Source organism: Pseudorca crassidens, chromosome 3, assembly GCF_039906515.1.
Source record: "Pseudorca crassidens isolate mPseCra1 chromosome 3, mPseCra1.hap1, whole genome shotgun sequence".
NCBI lineage: Eukaryota > Metazoa > Chordata > Mammalia > Artiodactyla > Delphinidae > Pseudorca > Pseudorca crassidens.
Genome location: NC_090298.1, coordinates 75,690,922 through 75,705,205, shown reverse-complemented (window position 1 = coordinate 75,705,205; position 14,284 = coordinate 75,690,922). Strand labels below are relative to the sequence as shown.

Here is a 14,284-nt window from a genome sequence, read left to right as displayed (position 1 = left end):
ATGAGAGTGAAAGAGATGTACCCCAAAAGGAATGCTGAGCAAATGAATTGATTATCACGTGGGAAATCAAAACAAACTTTACGTAAATAAAGCAAAATAATCACAAGCACACACACAAAAAGTACAAATCAAGGGAAAAAATATATCTTATACAAATAGTATGTAAGATGAGTTAAAAAGATGGGTTAAAGCTCTTTCAAGTCGAGCTATTCAAGAGGAAAAGAAAATTTATTAATTTTAGACTTTGGTATGTCAAATATTCATGTTAAAGCTATAAAGATGCCACTAGAGGAATAGAACTAGAATATGTAACTTTTATCCAGAAAGGCAGGAGTAAAGAAAAGTTAATCTATTAAAAGATAGGAAAAGAAAAAAAGAAACATATAAAAAGCAAGGTAAGTAGAAGGTACAAAATACAATGAAAAGTTAAATCTAAATTCAGTAATCACAATGAATTAAATAAACTTGCCAGTTAAAAGATGGTCAGCATGAATTTAAAAAAAAATTTTGTATGTGATTTATAAAATACTTATCTAAAATATAAGACCGGGCTTCCCTGGTGGCACAGTGGTTAAGAATCTGCCTGCCAATGTAGGGGACACGGGTTTGAGCCGTGATCCGGGAAGATCCCACATGCCACAGAGCAGCTAAGCCTGTGCACCACAACTACTGAGCCTGCTCTCTAGAGCCCATGAGCCACAACTACTGAGCCCATGTGCCACAGCTACTGAAGCCCACGTGCCTAAAGCCTGTGCTCCGCAACAAGAGAAACCCCTGCTCACCGCAACTAGAGAAAGCATGCAAGCAACAATGAAAACCCAATGCAGCCAAAAATAAAATAAATAAATTTTTAAAAATAAAATAAAAATATGAGAGCATGTTAAAGTAGAAAGTAAACTGTATGCATGAAGTTTTTTAAAAATATTAAAAGTAGATATTTTGCAAAGTGGTTATTTACTGTTTGAGCATTAATATTTTCTATTTTTATTAAGCTATAAAATTATAAATTTTCCAATTTTGTTTAAAAATGGAAAAAATCTATAATATTAAATTTAATATGTAAATCTCATCTACTTATTAACTTTTAGTACTCGTAGAAGTACTACATTGTTCTTGCTGATATAATACTAAATGATTCTGTTGAACCATGAATTGCTCAGCCCTGAAGGTAAAAATTACACTGCTTTGGGGATAAACATGTTTTAAATCAAGTAATTGCTCAGAGCTAAAATCTTCTACTACTTGCACTTTGTTTAGAGATGAAATGGGTAAGACTGGTTTCTTAAAAGCCATGGAGTTTTAAAAGTGCTATTTGTATCAGTAAGTGAAGTGAAACTGAGATAATCTTAACGAAGACTGTTTTAAATGCAAAAGTCTGTTTCCAAAATTATTATTAAACTTCTAATATAGTAAAAACTCATAATATCAAATTTTTTTACATTTGTGATACATTTGTAAGTCAGACTGCCTGTATTGACCATGCTTGGCTTATTTGTGAAATCAGAGCTTCCTAAGCAAATGAGTAGTGTTAAAAGGAGTTGCTTAGGTAAAACGCAACTGTTTTCAACTGTCCTGCATATCTATTTAATACAGAAATCATATACATAATTGTTTTAGGCAGAGGGAAACTAACAAAACTGTCACTTCACTGTACTAATTACAAATCACTTAATTTTATTCTATCAATTAGAACTAGATTTATCTTAGGTAACAATTTATTAACCTTTATTAACCTAAGTCTCTTTAAAAGTTGTTCCTTTTAAAATCTTTTATAGTTCATATTTCACTAATTCAGGTTGGTAGTCTATTGAGTCTGTTTTCTGAGACTTTCTTTGATTATGGGGCATAAAATGTCATAGATATACTTAAATCTTTGAGAGTATTTCTTTTGGTTCAGTTCATCCACGCTTATACTCCAAATCAGGGTACTCTTAGCATTTAGTTGTCCTCTCTAGAGGTGGATGTTACTCAGGATTTATGGATGTTGGTGTTTTGTGCCTTGGTCTAAAGTTCTTACTCTTCTGATGGGCCCAATACAGAAATTTTTATCTTACCATTAATAAAGTTGAGAAATGAAAATTGTTATTGCTGTGAGTCAATGAGGTCAAACTTAATTTCTTACTAACGAGAGGGTTTTCTTCAGAGTAAGAAAGAACAGAAGCTTGGCATCTAATAGTAAAGTTAATTTTGTATTTTTATTTAATTAAAATATTTATGTTAATTTTCTTTCATTTCTTCAGTCATATTTCTTGTCATATATCCCATTTTATTTCTCAAATCCAGTCGCAAAAAGGTCTAAAGTACCTTCTGGGAAGCTTCTTAGTTTCATTACCCACCTCCTAAATTATAATCTGCCAGAATAATTTCAGTGCTTTTGCAGGAATAAAGGGTGTCATTGTTAGCTTCTTATTTAATTAATGACCAGATATAATGCAGAAATGCATGAGGTACATGATAAGCACATAGCAACTGCTCAATAAATGTCAATTAAATTTATTGCAGGGTGAGTATACCCCTTCTGTTGGAAGTACTCCACTGAGAATTAATTTTTATCAGACTTCATTTTCTTTCTTCCCACTGTCTATTTCTTTGATCGCCCCTGCTCTTTCTGTTAACATTTTCTTTAATTCCTAGGTAGAGAAATCCTGAGCTAGAAAAAAGTCTAGTTTGACTCCAGCTCGTAGAGGGCATTATTTTGTTGTTAGCCAACGGATCTATTTCATGAATATATAATCTCAAAAATACTTCCCTATGTCTTCCATTGTGGATTCATTTAATTTTAGCTATATGGCTACTTCTTAGGAATCAAAAGAAATCCAGAGAAATTATCAGGTGTAGTAATTTTTTTTTCTTTCCAGTTTTTCTTTCAAATAATACTATACTGCTTCATGGGTAGTGTGAGTACCTTATAACAGAGTATTCTCAGCTTCTCCTTCCCATAACTTATAATCTTGCTGTCATTCATTTTTGTTTTCTATAAGCTATAATCACCAAAAACATCGCTGCTATTATTTTCAACAAACTGTTGTCTGTTAGGTCAATTAAGAATAAGAAAAGGGACTTCCCTGGTGGCACAGTGGTTGAGAATCTGCCTGCCAATGCAGGGGACACGGGTTCAAGCCCTGGTCTGGGAAGATCCCACATGCCATGGAGCAACTAAGCCTGTGCACCACAACTATTGAGCCTGTGCTCTAGAGCCCGTGAGCCACAACTACTGAGCCCACGTGCCACAACGACTGAAGCCTGCACACCTAGAGCCCGTGCTCCGCAAACAAGAGAAGCCACTGCAATGAGAAGCCCACGTACTGCAACCAAGAGTAGCCCCTGCTTGCCGCAACTAGAGAAAGCCTGCGTGCAGCAACGAAGACCCAATGCAGCCAAAAATAAATAAATAAATTTATTTTAAAAAATAAAAAATTTAAAAATTATTTAACCTTAATTTATTCCTCTCTAACACTCTTCCTTTCTTTATGTACATCCAAATTTCTGACCTATATAATTTTCCTTCTCTCTGAATAATTTATTTTAACATTTCTTGTGGTAGATCTACTTGCAAAAATTCCCTCAATTTTTGATTGAGAAAATCTTTATTTCTCACCTTTGAAGGATAAGTTCACTGGATACAGAATTATAGATTGGTGGATTTTTTTCTTTCAATACTTTGAATATTTCAATCTGCTCTCTTCTTACATGCGTGATTCTGAAGAGAAGTCTGATATAATTCTTATTTTATTTTCCTCTCTAGGTAAAGTCTTCCACATCCCTCACTCCCCCAGATCTCTCCATACTGCCAGTCTGGATTCTTTGTGTTTGGCTTTGTGCAATTTTAATATGATATGGCCAGGTGTGGTTTTGGTATTTATCCTGTTTGGAGTTCTTTGGATCACCTGGATCTGTGGTTTTGTGTCTGTCGTTGATTTTGGAATATTCTCAGCCATTATTATGTCAAATTGTTCCTCTGTTCTTTTCTCTTTCTTCTCTTTCTGGTATTACTATTATGCATATGTTAAAACTTTTGTAATTGCCCTATAATTCTCAGATATTCTGTTCCATCTTTTCATTTTTTCTTTTCCTCTTTGCATTACAGTTTTGAAAGTGTGTACTGTTACATCTTGAAACTCTTTGATTCTTTTCTTGGCCATATCTAGTCTACTGATGAGCCCATCAAAGGCATTCTTCATTTTCATTACAGTGTTTTTGATATAGCATTTTCTTTTGATTCTTTCTTAGAGTTTCCATCTCTCAGCTTACATACTCATCTGTTCTTTTATGTTGTCAACTGTTTCAGTAAATCCTTTGGCATATTACTTATTGTTTTAAATTCCAATTCTGATAATTCCAAATTTTCTGATACTTGATTTGTCTCTTCAGGTTCTTTCTTTTTGCCTTTTAGTGTGCTTGGTAATTTTTTGTTGAAAGCTGGACATGTTATATTGGGTAAACGGGAACTTTGGTAGATAGGTCTTTAGTGTGAAGTTTTATGTTTATCTGGCTAGGAGTCAGTCTGTGTCTACTATTTGCTGTAGCTCTTGTGGCCAAGTCTAAAATTTCCTCTTATGTCCTTGTTTTTGTTTTTCCTGTTGTCTTTAAGTGTTCCTGGAGACTTTAAATAGGGGTGAGCCTTGCAGTATCTCATTCCTTGTTATTTTATAGGAGCCCTATTGCTATGGTGGTAATGTGAGGAAGGGTGGGAGGAAACCTTCTATAGTCCTATGATTAGGTCTCAGTCTTTCAGTGAACTTTTTGCTTCCCCTGTGTCAGTTACACTCTGGTGAAATAGTTTTCCTTGTGTGAAGGCCTTATTAAGTAGAACAGAGTTCAGTAGTATTTCAAAATGGTTACTTTCCTCTTCCCCTGCTGGAAGCAGGTGAGGATTTTTCTCTAATCTCCACAGTGAGAACCTAGTGAGGCTCATGGAGGTACAACTCATAGAAGTTTGGAGAATCCTTCTTTAAGGCTGAGGCCCCTCCTAATTTTTCATTCTTAAGCTAGTATTCATATTGAACCTCCAGAAATTAATCAATTATAGTTGAAAGTGTTCCTACCCCAGGACTGGCTTCAGCCAACACTTCTGCTCCTGTGCTTTTGTTACCAGTAAGTCCTTATCCTCTGTATCTGCCTGGCTGTCTCTCCAGTTTTCAGGGAAGCAGTTTGCCCTGTGACCTCAAATATCCGATAGATCTAAGAAGAGTCGTTGGTTTTCAGTTTGTTCAGCTTTTTCCTTTTTGTGAGGATAGGAGTGACTACTTCCAGGCTCTTCATATTTCAGAACAGAAACCAGAAGTTCCTATGTTTCTTATTAGAATGAAGATTTCACTTTCACTCAGTCTTATTAGTCTCTTAAGCCTTTTCTTTTCATGTAGGAACTTCACTGGAAACAATGTTTCTAGTGAATATTTGAACATAGATTACATTTGGGCGAGATACTTTTTTTTCATCTATTTTTTTCAAAATTATCTTTTCATTTATTGACTTTTCTAAATGCAGACTGCAGTCCTCCTCAAGTTGTAAGGCTATGAATCCTTGATGCTTTCTTTCTAAGCCTCAATTCAGCAGTTAGAAAGATTTTTTAAAAATCTGAAATACTTTTCTCCCTCAAAGGACATAGACAGAATGAACAGTGAAGAGAATTTGTATACTGTTTTAAAGTACCTTCAATGCACCAGACAGTATCCTGTATGGATACACAGAAATGTAGAGGTAGGATACCTAAATTTTAGTGTTCTCAGGCTAGTCAGGTAACAAGACAGGTGAATAATATCAAACTCATATGCTTCAGGCATGTGCAGAGAAGCACAGAGGTGGGACATTTTGTCTTACCTTGGAGGGTTGGGATGAGGAGGAAAAAGTCACCTAAAGCAGCTGACATGTGATCTATCTCTTGGAGGATGACTAGGGTGGAGGAGAACATTCCAGCAGAGAAAACTGCCTACAAGTTAGATGGTTTAGTTTATGGTTGCTTTTCTTCTGCAGTCAGGACTTTGAGAGCAAGGGAAATTGGGCAAGTTAGGTAGTGTCTTTCCAACTCTATTCGATGTATGGCTTTATTAGAACAGATACTTGCTCTGTAATGTTTTTCAAAGTCAAATGTAAGCAGTGTTTGAATTGTTTTGTATTATATTGCAGTATGAAATTGAGAATTAACTGCAATATGTATTTCATATTGATATAAGGTATAACGTGACAAAATAATTTTTTAATTCTCAAATTATGTCTTGTAAGTATTTTGCATGGTGGTAGAATTCATTTGAGTTTAAGTTTGATTGGTTTTATTGTTTCTTTAAATGTAAGGATATTTTATGATTTCATAGAAGGAAGTTTTTAGAAATGATAACCCACTCATTTTAGCTAATCTCATTTAGTTAAACCATTTCTCTTGAAGTGGTAACCCATTTATAACTTCATGTATATTTTTAGACTCATACATATATTTACTCTTTCAGGTTTATAGTACTGCTACTTTCTGGTGAAGGTATAATGAACATAATTTAAAATTCTACATAAAATATAGGAATACTATTCAATTAATAACTAGTAGATTATCACCTAGTTCTAGTTTAGTGTTGTAGCTTTTGAAATTACTATTACCAGACAATATAAAGCTGTTCTAGCATACATCTAATATACTGTTTCTAAAATGAATGAATATGTATACAGAGAAGGAGGGATTTTGGACTTCTTAGAGAAAGCAAGATAGAGAATCTTATTTCAGATGACAGAAGACAGCACCAAAGTGATCTTAATTTTTCTAAAAAAAAAAATCATCTGATCTTGTTTCATATTAAGATTTGACTTTTAATTATGTTGCTGCTAAAATTATTCTCTGAGATACTGTGCATAGATGATTAAAGATATTTTTGAAACACTTCTTAAAATGACCATTAAAGCCTATTAAATCATCACTTTTACTCCAGACATCTCTTTCTTCACTTGCTTTGCTTTCTTTAATAGAAATAGTGTATTAGTTTTCTGTTGCTGCTGTAACAAATTGCCGTAAATTTAGTGGCTTAAAACAACACAAATATATTATCCTACAATTCTTGAGGTCAGAAGTTCAGTATGAGTGCCACCAGACTAAAATCAAGGTGTTGGACAGGCTGTTCCTTTCTGGAGTCTTTAGGGGAGAATCCATTTACTGCTTCTTTGAGTTGTTGGCAGAATTCAGTTCCTTGCAAGTATAGCACCTAGGTCTTGTTTTCTTACTGGCTATAAACTGAGGATTATGTCATCTTTTAAAGGCCACCACATTTCCTGGCTCGTTGTCTGCTTCCTCCATCTTCAAAACCAGCAATGGCCTGTCGAGGCCTTCTCACTTTGCATCTTCTGACATACTGTCCTGTAATGTTTTACTTATAAGTATTCATATGGTTAAGTTGGGCCCACTCAGATAATCCAGGGTAATATCCCCATCTTGGGTTCTTAACCTTAATCATATCTGCAAAGTCCCTTTTACCATGTAACATAACATATTAACAGGTTAACAGGAGTTAGGATGTAGACATCTTTGGGGAGCCATGTTTCTGCCTAATAAAACCAGTAGTACTAACTGGTACCTGGCTTTGCTGGATCAGTTTTCCTTTTCTATTTGGAATACCTCTGACTTTTCCCTCTTTGATTCATGGAATACAAAAGAAGTGTTAGGATTCAGCAGAGTCATGATAGTACTATATTAGATATAATACCTATAGGGAAATTATAGGGAAAAGAGAATTCTAGAAATACTGAAAAAAAAGGAAAATATGCTTACAGAGTATTGCTTTGTAAAATAGAAAGTCCTTGTGTACTTTTGTGTTTATATTAACTATTTCGAATCCTTAGTATTAAGGTCCATAGTTATTCAGTACACAGCAGCAGGAAGTAAACCAGTAAAGAGCCTCTTAATTTAAATTTTTTTTAATTTATTTTAAAATTTATTTATTTATTTATTTATTTTGGGCTGTATTAGGTCTTTGTTTCTGTGTGAGGGCTTTCTCTGGTTGTGGCAAGTGGGGGCCACTCTTCATCGCGGTGCGCCGGCCTCTCACTATTGGGGCCTCTCTTGTTGCAGAGCACAGGCTCCAGACACGCAGGCTCAGTAGTTGTGGCTCACGGGCCCAGTTGCTCCGCGGCATGTGGGATCTTCCCAGACCAGGGCTCGAACCCGTGTCCCCTGCATTAGCAGGCAGACTCTCAACCACTGTGCCACCAGGGAAGCCCAAGAGCCTCTTAATTTAGTATGAAAATATTCCAAGATAGATATTCAGAGCAATAAATTTTAATAATTTATGTGAATTTTGATAATGGACAACATTGCATCTTAATATGTTATTTCTTTCCTACTTAGATCATCACGAAGTATGTATATGAGCTCCTGGAAAAGGACTGTAATTTGAAAAAAATATCTATTCCAGTAAGTCCAATTTTTAAAAATATTTATAGTTCCAAATAAAATAGTTTTCAATTCAGAAGAAAACTTTTGTTTTAGGTTAACTGTGATAAGTTTAAATGTTAAGATCCTAGTGTTTTGATATTGATAAAGATAATATTAAATTCCTGTCATTATATCTCATCTCATTGTGCACAATAGTTCTTAAAAAGTAATATTCTTCAGTGTAAAGAAAAACTGCTTTCCAGTCTTTTTTGAAAATGATGACACAAAAGGACTACCCTTTCCTCTACCTTTTCTCATTTCATTGCTATAATTTATTTTTACGTATTTATTTGAAGTAAACCAGTGTTCCTTTTCTTGTGTTAGACATTCACCATCGCTTTAATTATTTCTTGATTTTTTTTAAATTATATGTTTTATTTCTCTGTTATTTCCTCTGCACATCCCCAGATTCACTCCTGGTGCTTCATGTTTCATAACACTACTCATCTCTTTTTTGGTAGAACACTTTTTTGAAGTTTTGCACATTTTGCCATTTCAGAGTGAAAAAGTTTGAAATTTGTTCTGTGATTCAGCTTCTCAAGAGAACTTTTTTGTTTTTAATGGAAAACATGAAATATTAAGTGTTTAAATGAAGAAATAGTAACCTTATGTGTGTAATGATGGTAGACTAGATGATCTTTAAGGTCCCTGACAACTCTCTGATTTTACAATCTATATGAATCTCCAAGACTTCATGAAAGTAATTTATTTAAGGCACAAAACTTTGAATATTGATAATTTTGTTTACATGAAATTTTGCATGAAATTTTAAAGTTCTTTGGGCAGTGTTATTCTACTATGAATTGGAGGGTTTGAGGATTTTTTAATGCTATCCATCCTCCCAAATTAATTCCATAGGTTGATTTTTTTAAAAAAGAAATCTATTTTATATTTAATTTTCTATAGGCAATCTCAAGTACTAGGTCACATTGTTAATCATTTATTCATTCATTCAACAAATATTTATTTTAGGGTACCAGGTACTGTTCCAAGTGCTAGTGGCATAGCAGTGAATAAAATATTCAATGTTATTCCACGTAATGACTAAGCCAACCCTTGTTTTTTTGAAACCTTTCCTTCCTTTTGAATTATGTGAAGACCAAGATTTTAGTATCTTTTGGGGAGTGAATATAAAAGTCTTTTTTGGATTCAAATCTCTTTTAGTTTTGACTTTAGGTCTAGTGTCTTACTCTATTAAAACTATATATTGAATTTTGTCTTCTGGAAAGTTAAGGTAGAATTTTGTCACTTTGTCCAGTCTTCTTTTCTTGTTAATTGTGTTTCTTTCGAAGTTTCTGAAGAATGATATTTAAAAAGCCTTAGGTTAATTCATTGTTACAGCACAATTAATATTGAGTCCTTTAACTCTGTAATACTTCTAGTTCCATGGAACCTTTAAACTCACTTTAATTCCCTAAGATTTCTAGAACAAATTACAAGATAATTGGCCATATCTCTCATGTTATATGATTGCCTTTCATTAATTTTCTTTATAGAAAGCCTGAGATTAGATTTAGAAGGACTTCAATTATTTTCCTCTTTTTTAAATGTAGACTATAAAGTTACACAGAGGGAGCTTTACATTATATGAGACCTATAACAACCTTCATGTCCATTTTTGGTTAGTAAAGATTCCCTAATTTTATAAACATTAAAGAAACAAGAAAATTTTTATTTTAGGAAGTTTATCTCTCCTTAGATTATCATCACATATTTTATATAGTTGTGAATTTTTCTTCCCTAAGTATTAGTTTTCTCCTGAGTTCTCTTAAATCCCAAAGCTAGCAGTGAGAGTGGGTATTTTTTGTTGTTGTTCAAAGTCATTTTTTTTTACTACAGGAATACCACCAAACTTTTTTTTCCTGATGATAAACTAAGTTTTATTGTTACAGTTGAAATATTTAACAAGGAAAGAAAAACTTTTTTTTTTTAAATGACAGCACTTCGTGGAAATCCATGATTTGACAGATCATGATCATGTCTCATGTTTACTTTCCACCTCACAGAAATAGGTACAAAATATTCTCCATTTTAGTATCTCACACTTGTGTAGAATACTGGATACGTGAATTTAGCTTGACTACAGATTTGCATTCAATTTATTCAATCATATTTAAATAAATATCAAAATTAGTGATTTTCATAAGTATCCCAAAGTGAATTGTTAATTGCTAAAAATTGTTTGGTGCAGTCTCACTGACCAGTTGGCCTTTGAGGTTGATTTGTCTCTAACCTGAGGTGGTACACTGGAATGACCTTTATGTGTATTCCTTAATGAAAGCTCATCTTAGTAAATTACCATTGTTTGAAGATAAATGGCCTTGGAACAACCATTTCAAAACTTAAGTTAATGAAGGAAAAATTATTTTATTCATATAGATATTTTTCTATTTTAAATTAGCACTAATTTTACACAGAGTAAATTATAGCCACCAGCTGCAGACTCACAGTTCTGCATTATATTGAGATGAATATGTCAATGACCAGCTTAAATACTGTTCTTATTCCTTAATCATTAATACCATTACATTGTTCATTTTTATTTTTTTTCCTTAAATACTCTGACATTCTGATATTTTCAAAGTCAGCATATCTGGATGTTCAAGTAAAACATTTATTCATTTGTTCATGGCTACCTTGACTTGTAGCCCCTTAAAAAATTCTTGAACAGTGGTATGATATAAAAAAACACATGTTTATCTTCAGAAAATAAGTACTTTTCCAGTTTTAAAGTGATTACTGTGGAATTTAAAGTGCCAACATTCCATTGCTTAAAAAATTGACTCAGGTGCTTGGTAACAGGGGACTTAGTATGATGGAAAAAAGAAACAGTGATCAGCACCTGCTGGAAAGTCTATAGCTAGGGGTTTTTTCATTAAGATAAACAGATGTCCATTTCCATACATTCCAGGATCCATTAAGGCCTCACTGACTTTAAGAGGCTCTTTTATTTGTGCATATTTAGACATACTTTTTGGTAAATGAATGACTGGAAACCTCTGTAGCCTCTTTTTTATTTTTCACTGACAGCTTTGCTTTTTAATTTTTTCTTTTGTTCTTATCACCATTTTCTTTTTTTAAGCCATTTTAACTGAATGATTCATCTGCTTTCATATAATCCTAGGTAAAAGGGAGTTTTTTTTCTCAGAGTTGGCTTTCGTCTGTCTCCCATCCACTTTTCTTCCTCTGTGACTTCAGTCATATCCATTGTCATCATAGTAATTTGTTTATTCTAGACGTCACATACAAGTGAAGCTAATGTGGTAGTGTTATACTTCATACTTCTCTTACTGCGTATTTAATTACTACTAATAAAGATACAGATATGCCATTTTAATTCTAAGCATTGTATAGTTCTTTTAAAATTCTTTGTAGTCATGCATTCATTTAATCTTCCATTTGTGCTTTCTGAACCAGGCAAGTATTGTAAGCAGTTAAGAGGATGCATTATTTAGTTAAATGCCTTTTATCTAAAGGAATTCACTAGTGATGCTTGATAAGATTCTTTATTCCAAAAGTTCATTCATTCTTATATAAATGAGTGCCTACAATGTGCCAGCCTTTCTTCTAGGCATTGGGAATGTAGCTGGAGACAAACAAAGGTCTATGCCTTCCTGGACTTACATTCTAGTGGAGGGAGCAGATGGTAAATAATAGAATATTATTAAAAGCATATTAGATTGTGTTATGTGCTATGGAGGAACATAAAACAGAATGGGACTAGGGAATTCTTGGGGAAGTGTTTAAATGGGGTGGTCAGAGAAGGCTTCACTGAGAAGGTGGTATTTTTTTCTTGAGCCCTGTGGCCGTGCTCTTCTTGCTGAAATAATTACCTTTTGTGCCCTGTTTAAACAACTGGCTAAGCATCCATTACTGACACCAATCTGATTGTTTTAGAAACAGAGAAATTTAATTTTTTTTGTGTGTCCCAGGAGTAGTGACTGGGAACATTTGGAATCCAAGGCATTTTTTGGTATTGAGTTTTTTTCTTTCTTATTTTGGTAATTTTATTAATCTATATTGTTGATGAAGTGAAGTGCTATTGCATTACCCAGCATGTGGGTTGACTTTCTCTATTTGAGGAGGTGTTTATTACCAGCTGTCAAGATTTTAACTTGGCTCTGACCTGGTTGCACAAAGGCTGCCATTCCTAGTTACTTGCCACTGCTGATGTGGAATACCACTCAGTGCATGCCATGGCATATGTAATAAGAGGTTGGGAAGTTATCCCTTTCTAAAAGTCTTTTGAATCTTTCAAATCTAAATCATACATCATCTAGTATAAGCCTAACTATTAAGTGTAATCAAAATGACTAAGAATATTCACTTTTCATACCATAAATAGCTAGTACATAAAATAAGGTTATCAAAGTATACAAATAATATTCCTTCATAAGATAATTGTTATATAATCCTGTGTTCATACTCTGAATGAAATTTCTAAGTCCATTTACACAGAACAGTTGGTGTTTGAATTTTTAAATAGTTCCCCCTCCTACTGTTGTTAAAAGCTTAGTAGTTTTCCTTGCTAATATATGGTTTTCCAATATGTGTATTCTCCAGCTGGGTTTTTCTGTTTTTTATTTTAGGTGCAGCATATTTCTATTATAACTTATAGGCTTAATAGCTGTGACCTTGGGCGAGTTATTTAAACTCTCTAGGCCTCAACTTCTTCATCTATAAATGAATATAATAATAGTGCAACCTTAACAGAAATAATACTTTTTAAACATTTAGCATAGTATCTAGATCATAGGAAGCACTTAAAAATTAGTTATTCTTATTTATAATGATAATATAATATTAAATATACAATAATAATGGAGAAAGACATATTTCCAGTATTCTTTTTTCATATTTTTATATGTTTAAATTACTATCATGTCTTTTTTTGCTCCTCTACCTTATATATAATTATCAATCTCTAATGAAAATTTTATTTTAAAGTTTTTTTACTTCTATAATTCTGTAATAGTCATTCTATAATTTATAGTAACCGTTAGTTGTTTTCTCATTTGTGTCTAAACCTGATCAGAAAACATTTATTTATTGTTTAATTTTTTTTAATTACAGGTAGATGCCTCTGAGAGTGAACCAAAGAGTTTTATCTTTATGAGTGAGGATGCTTTGACAAATCCACAGAAACTGATGGTTTTAATTCATGGTAGTGGTGTTGTGAGGGCAGGTCAGTGGGCTAGAAGGCTTATTATAAATGAAGATCTGGACAGTGGCACACAGATACCTTTTATTAAGAGAGCTATGGATGTAAGTGCAATTTCCTTTATTTTTTTTTGGCATTTTATAGCTCTGTTTTAGTATGTGTTATAAATTATTTTATCATGTCTTTTAAAAAGTCTTTCCTAAACATAGTCTTATCTTTAAATAGTTCTTATTTATTTTATTTGTAGTGAAAGATTATTCTGTATTATTTTGCCTTTACAATAAGAGCAAAAACGCATCTTAAGTATACGAACATTTAGATAAAATCTTTGAAATGAGTATTTTCAGTTCTAAATTTTTTCGTTTCTTATTACATGAAATATCAGTTAAATTATCAAATACTTATCAATATTATTGAAAATACTTCTGAAAAAAATCATGACTGCTTTTGTAAATCTCTGCCTACGTGATTTAGTGAAGTTAGAGACTAAAGGAATTCTGCTACCTTTAAATTAATATCTTATTCTTAAAAAACGACTCTTTAGAGCCCACAAATGTAATGCTTTATGAATAAGACAAAGACATACAAAATGGTAAATTGCAGTATTTACTGAATTACTTTCTTCCTACTTGAATTTCAACTTTTTAGAAATTGGTGTTTTAAAATTGTGTTCAAGGTTTTCTTTCCTGTAGTGGTGAAATTTCTTTTTCTGA

At 33.0% G+C, this 14,284-nt stretch overlaps 1 protein-coding gene across 4 annotated transcripts in view; it reads left to right on the top strand.

The window, feature by feature from the left end:
* Positions 1-14,284, top strand: part of ARB2A (ARB2 cotranscriptional regulator A) — a 420,212-nt gene that overhangs the window by 88,734 nt on the left and 317,194 nt on the right. For 2 of the 4 annotated variants that reach the window (XM_067731226.1, XM_067731227.1), the window contains 2 exons: positions 8,324-8,389; positions 13,484-13,675. The exons of 1 other annotated variant lie outside the window; for it this stretch is intronic. In XM_067731226.1, coding sequence (XP_067587327.1) covers positions 8,324-8,389; positions 13,484-13,675 — 258 coding nt within the window. The remainder of the gene's footprint in view (positions 1-8,323; positions 8,390-13,483; positions 13,676-14,284) is intronic. One more of the 4 variants, XM_067731228.1, reaches the window with a different exon arrangement.